The 6,486-nt window shown below is 39.6% G+C and overlaps 1 protein-coding gene across 1 annotated transcript; it reads left to right on the plus strand.

Moving 5' to 3' along the window:
- The first annotated feature begins 1,897 nt into the window (after positions 1–1,897).
- exosc2 (exosome component 2) lies at positions 1,898–5,825 on the plus strand. Its single transcript, XM_079235174.1, has 9 exons — positions 1,898–2,340; positions 2,846–2,947; positions 3,095–3,140; positions 3,263–3,352; positions 3,514–3,579; positions 3,672–3,740; positions 4,294–4,470; positions 4,679–4,807; positions 5,417–5,825. Exons 1-9 carry the CDS (start codon positions 2,219–2,221, stop codon positions 5,495–5,497), a joined length of 882 nt encoding a protein of 293 aa, XP_079091300.1. The 5' UTR covers positions 1,898–2,218; the 3' UTR covers positions 5,498–5,825.
- Positions 5,826–6,486: the final 661 nt, after the last annotated feature.

Here is a 6,486-nt window from a genome sequence, read left to right on the forward strand (position 1 = left end):
GATGGAGCAACACAGCTAGCTAGGTTAGCTCTGCGCTAGCCTTCGCTTTCCAAGTTGAAGCTAATGAGCTATCCAAGGCAACGGCAGTCTAACCGAACACAAAAAGCAACCAGGCGCGCAGCTTCAAACAGCTTACTGCTGCTGACAAATGGTTCGCTTAACTTTCGCTCCCGCTGCGGTGTCAATTCTCACGTTGTCGGAACCAGCGGTGTTTAGTAACTGTAAAGCGTCCAGCTTTCACTCCTCTGTTGCTCACCGTCGCCATCTTTACAAGAGTCGGTGGGACTCTACGCTGATTGGCCAGGACTGAGACGTTAGCATGGTGTTGACACCTGACGTCAGCACTCCGTTAAGTGAAACCGTAGAAGTGGACGTAGTCGTCGTGACGTCAGCTATTGATTTGTGGACTGCCGATGAAGCCTCGAGTTCGGCGATTTCGCCGTCGCCATCTTGGAATACGGCTTCGCCATGTTGTTTTTTTCGAAACCAATAAACATTAACGTATACGGCTCTGATAGCGGCAGCGACCTGTCAATCACTGTAAGACCGCCTACTTCATACTCTGCTTTATGGTGTATTGTACTCTTAGCAACCAGGCGACCATACTTTACTAAATTAACTTCATGCTGTATTGAAGAAGACTTGAAACTAGCGATTGAGACCATAAACTCAAATATACAATGTGTTTTGAGGGAATTTATCAAGTCGGACTTCTTTTTGTACCGGAGGAGTCGCCCCCTGCTGGTCAGTAGAGGTAATGCACGTTTTAAGACACTTCAATTGGCAGAACTGAGGTCGAAAAAACAGAAATACCATGGAAAGTTGCCAAATAAATACAATATTGCTCTCCAAAATGTAGTGGAGTAGAGTGAAATGGAATACGTTAATCAATTAAACTACTTAGTTTCTTTCCATCCCTTAATATTTTTTTGTACAAAAATAAGAATAACTACTACAGGAAATTAATGTAAAGTGCTCACAGATAAACAAGAGAAAACAATGTGCCGAACAAACAGCTGATCTGTAGTTTTAAGACAAGAATTATAAATTAGCATACTGACATGACATTAAATGTCATGTCAGGTGTTCTTTTACTGTTTTCTGTCAATAAAAGAACCTTTAGGAGTCTTTGTTTATGAGATACATACAGACAGTGAGACCTCAGGGCTGAGGCTGAAAGCCCTGCTGCAGATCACAAGAACGCCATCTACTGACAGGGAACGAAACTACCATTTATCAGGGTCCGTGTAAGTTCTGATCGTTTGTTTTATAGTTTAGTCGAAAATGCAGAAACATCATGTTTTTTTTGTTTCGGTTTGGAACCAAAAACGAAAATACGAGAGAACCGAACTCAATTAACGAGCGGATTTGTTTTTTGCATGTAATTCTTTTGACTTTTCTTTTGAAGACAGACGCAAAGCGAGGCAGGTGACCCGGAAGTACGAGTCTGTCAAAAATAAAAGCGAAGGCAATAGCAGGGTTGTAGGCAAGTAATATAGTTTAATCAAAGTAATTGTTGTCTGCAGAGTTGTTGCTGTTAGCACTCACTTTTTCAACCGTATTGGGCTTTTTCTTGAGTGAACGCAGAGCAGAATCTTTATGAGGAGACGGAGAGTAAAGGTGTTTACCCTTTCTACCAGTCGATGGCAGTATACGTGTATCTCAAAACATTTAGTTATATTTACCTGTGTCTTTGATCTAGGTTATTGATACGGACGTATTTAATGATGTTTATTTTATCTGATATTTAATGTTTATGGTTCTTTTACAACCTCGTTATTACATCATGTATTTACCACCGTGTCAGCCAATGACGTAGAGAATAATATGGTCTTTATCTCAGAATTGCCGGTACTTGGTATTGGTAGGAATTGTTTTAATTAAAGATTGAAAACGAGATAATAATATGGTATTACACATTTCTGAGCAATAGGTGGCGGTGATGAGCAATACACGTTGCTAGACGACAAGAAGAAGTAGCGGAGGAGGAAGAAGAAAAACGGAAACAGAAAAAAAAGAAGAAGTTTAACAAGCTAGCTCGCTGAATAATACAGTATTTTCAATGTATTCCTTGTTTCTGGACTTATTAAGCGGTTTAAACATATAGTAACGTTAGTTAGAATACCCAATACTTCGACAGGTAGGTGGCGGTATAATACGTAGAGTTGTTTGCTAACTGCCTCGGGAGGGAAGAAGAAGAAGAAACTAAAAAAGAAGCATGGCTGCTGACATGAGATTACCAACTATTCAAAAAGCAGTGTCGTTGTCGGTTTCTGCTTTCGACCGAAAAGATTTGGTCGTTCCCGGCGATGTTATCACTTCAGACACCGGCTTCATGAGGTAGGCATTATGTTGGTGCACCGGTGGTGTGATTGCCTGCTGTGTCTCGAGGCCACACCATGTTGTCAATGAAGCTTGATGATCTTGGGATCACTTCGGGAAATGTACCATAAAGTAGATTTGATAGGAGCATTATCAGCAGGAAGATGGTTGATTGAACATCATCATCATTATGCACGTTGCACTAGCATTAACGTAAAGTTACCTCCCTTACACGGTTTAGCTGATTACAAAAGCTGGGGGTTTTCTGCTTGTACTCTGACCATAATGGTGTAGCTGTTTCCCAATTTATGAAATATGTACACCTTGTGTCCAGCCTGCCTGGTGTGTCATCAACAGTGATAAGTGTAAATCCTCCCACCTTTAAGACGTCCATACAATGCAAGAAAAAATAATAATGTAATCTTATAACATTATGTCTGTGATTTACTTTGCGGTGGTCACCCAGCGTTTGCTTTGGCACATTCCTGTTCAGCTCATCATTGGTATATATCATTTATCCCAGGGGTCATGGTACCTATGTTGATGATGACAAGCTGACCGCTTCAGTTGCTGGAGAGGTGCAGAGAGTAGACAAGCTGATCTGTGTCAGACCACTTAAGACCAGGTAAGTGATTACATTTAAGGTCTTAAACATGTATAGTCAGAAAGTTTAGTGTGCCTTGTTGAAATGACACATGCAAGTTTTATGTACTCATGATAAGTTAAGTAATTATAATTACATAATTAAAAGTGTTATGTTATTGAATTGCAGGTTCAACGGTGAGGTTGGAGATGTGGTGGTTGGCAGAATCACAGAGGTAAAGCACTGCTGCCACATCTCTTTATTACATTTTAAATGTATCCTAAAAATATTAGCTGCTGTCATTTTTGCGAGTAAGACATTTTTATCAATATGGGTTTTTTTTTGTGACATGTATAGGTACAACAGAAAAGGTGGAAGGTGGAGACCAACTCCCGACTGGACTCGGTCCTCTTGTTGTCCTCTGTCAATCTGCCTGGAGGAGAGCTGGTGAGAGGCTAGAAAACGTGATTCACTGGAAGAAGTGTTCTGTGTATTACACTGTTGGCTGCTCTAGCATTATAATAAAGGACAGGAAAATAGGTTTGGGCAGAGAAGTTTTCTTAAGTTGTATTTATTGCTTAAAATCTTTATTTTATTTTCTCTTTTAGAGGAGACGATCAGCAGAAGATGAGCTCACCATGAGAGAATACCTTCAGGAGGGCGATCTCATCAGTGTAACTCATAGTTTATTATAATGTTTCATTGGCTTCTCCGTGTCATTATTTTCCCTCATGTTGTTGTTGTTGCTCTTTTCCTGTGCTTTTAGGCTGAGGTGCAGTCTGTCTTCACAGATGGAGCCCTATCCATGCACACCCGTAGTTTAAAGTATGGAAAAGTAAGTGAAGCGACACACTGACAAGTGCCAAATACAGCTGTGATGGTACTGCCAAATAATGGTTCAGTTTGCTCTATGACTTACTGTTAGTATCTCAAATGAACAAATCAGAATGTAAACATAGGGCCAGGATACACTTGTGGGTGGACAGTGATATCACAGATGTGGTTTGCAAACCTTGGAATTCCCCAAATATGCACATTTTGGGTTTGTAACCACGTCCGTACAGCCCATTATACATACATATATAATTGAGTATAAACTAATCTATACAAAAATGTAAACAACACATTTCTATAAACAGGAAATGATTCACTCAGTGGTTAGTGTCGCACTTATTTGGAGATGATAATAAATGTTTAGATATGTAACATCAGTGCAAAATGGGTAACTATTTAGTGATCTTCTACTTTGCATTGCTGGTCCACTTGTACTCTGGTAAGATGCAACAATAAAAGCCAATAGACAGAACAAATGTACAGTATATGCTCAAATTAATACAAGCATTTGTCTTCTAACCTAATTTGACCTAATATCCTGTTTCGTCCATCAGTTGGGTCAAGGAGTGCTGGTACAGCTTTCTCCTTCTCTGATCAAAAGGCAGAAAACCCATTTCCACAACCTGCCTTGTGGTGCATCCATGATCCTCGGAAATAACGGCTTTGTGTGGTTGTATCCCACACCTGAACAACAGGAGGAGGAGGCTGGGGGCTTTTATACCAGCCTGGAGGTGGGAACAGAACACTATTTCATAGGTTCACTAGTCAATATATTGATGAATATACACATGGATTTAAATTAAAAAGTTAACGGCTAACCTGATCTTGTTTAGGTCTCCTCTACTTTTTTACTTCATATGAATCTGCTGCATCCAAACTGTATTTCCATGTATACATTTCATTTATTTGTTTGTGTATATCTGGTCTTTGCCCTTCCAGCCTGTTAGTCTGTCAGATCGAGAGGTGATTTCAAGGCTGAGAAACTGCCTACTGGCTTTGTCGGCACACAAAGTTCTTTTGTACGACACCAGTGTTCTCTATTGCTATGAATCTTCAGTTCAACATCAGGTAGGAAGCAATCAGATTATTTATTTTCAACTGCACACAATTCTTTTTTGAATGACCCACACTGTCTTTTATATGGAAAGTAATGTCAATGAAAAATCAAAAAGATTGTTTCTGTGATTTATTGTGCCATCTGGTGGTCATATTGGAAACCTACTGGAATGCAACAATTGATTGCAGTTCTCAACTTTGACTCTGCTGTTTTAAAACAGTGTGGAGCAGACGCGATTGATTTCACTGCTCTGTAGATGGGGAACTGATGATTTAATCACTAATGCTTCTCGTGAATACAGTGCTTATATAATATCAGCATGTTAGAAAATATACTATCACAATATTGTTGTTGCGTATCTATGTGGCACATATTGCATATTACATGGACAATAGTTATTTTTAATTGTTGATGTAGACATTCACTTGCAAAGTTTTCTCTCTCGCCAATTAAGCCCAACCCTGTTGTTTTTATGTGTTTTTGAACAATCCTTTCAAGCTACAACTCACAGGACACTGAAGTAGACATTATTTCTAAATACTGTGTGCCTCAGTAACAAAATACAGTGACATTTTCAGCATAACTGGTATTTAATTCTTTGTTTTATGCTCCCTGGATAGGTTAAGGACATCTTGAAACCAGAAGTGATGGAGGAGATTGTAATGTTGACGCAACAGAAGCTGTTGGAACAGGAGGGTTAAAGACCACAACACTTTGACCTGATCAAGCACCTGATCAAGCAGCTGTGTCAGGGACATATGTCAGCTATTCGAGGACCGATTATCCTTTTTTCAAAGAACCATTCTCATAGTGATAGTCCTATTGTACAGTTGAACAGCTCCAAGTGAATTTGATGTAACAAAACAGATGATTAATTGACTGCTGATAGAACTGATGTGTATTTCTCTTAATTCTGCAGCATTCAGAATTCACTAGAATTACGGTTATGTTTTACAGAAGTTTAGTGCAACACTTTTGATAATGTGTGGTGTTATACAAATTTGTTTTGTATGCAATACATTTTCTATAAAATCCATTACTTCTCAGTGTGTTTTGTTGAATGTTGGTGAAACGGAGAGGAAAGTGTCGGTAAACTTAAGGGTAATGTAGTTAATGCATGTATGCAGTCTTTTCCCAGTAGCAATAACAGGGTATAAATTACAGTACATCTTTTAAAATGTTTATTTTTTGTGCATTAAGACTGTAAGCACTGAGTTGTTGCTATTAAATGGTGGCTGAACTGGTGAGGTCAATCGGAGCACAACAGATGTATATTTTAATTATATTGGTTTGTTATCAGTGTACAAAGCTCAGGAAAAAAGGCACTTTACAGTGTCATTGTCACATAGGATGTCCATCAGATTTTTGTGGGGCTTTTTACACCATGGCAGGAACTAAGATACACATTAAGCTTGTGAAAACACTATCATACCTCTCAAGCCAGAGAATCTGATCAAATAAAGTGTTAAAAGGCGGGTTTTGGTAGGTTTTTCTTCAACTAATGTCTTCTTAGTTTGACCTCGTGGAGTTGGAGGTCCCCTGTCCTGCACGCCCAGCACCATATAACCTTTGCTCTGCTCCCCTGTACGAGCCCACGCACGCACGCGACGTCATGCGTCGCCCCACCCACATATTTCTGTAAACCACCTTGCGTATGGAAGTATGGCGGCACCAGCGATACAACTGCTCC

The sequence above is a fragment of the Taurulus bubalis genome (genome assembly GCF_910589615.1).
Source record: "Taurulus bubalis genome assembly, chromosome: 19".
In the NCBI taxonomy this organism is placed as follows: Eukaryota; Metazoa; Chordata; class Actinopteri; order Perciformes; family Cottidae; genus Taurulus; species Taurulus bubalis.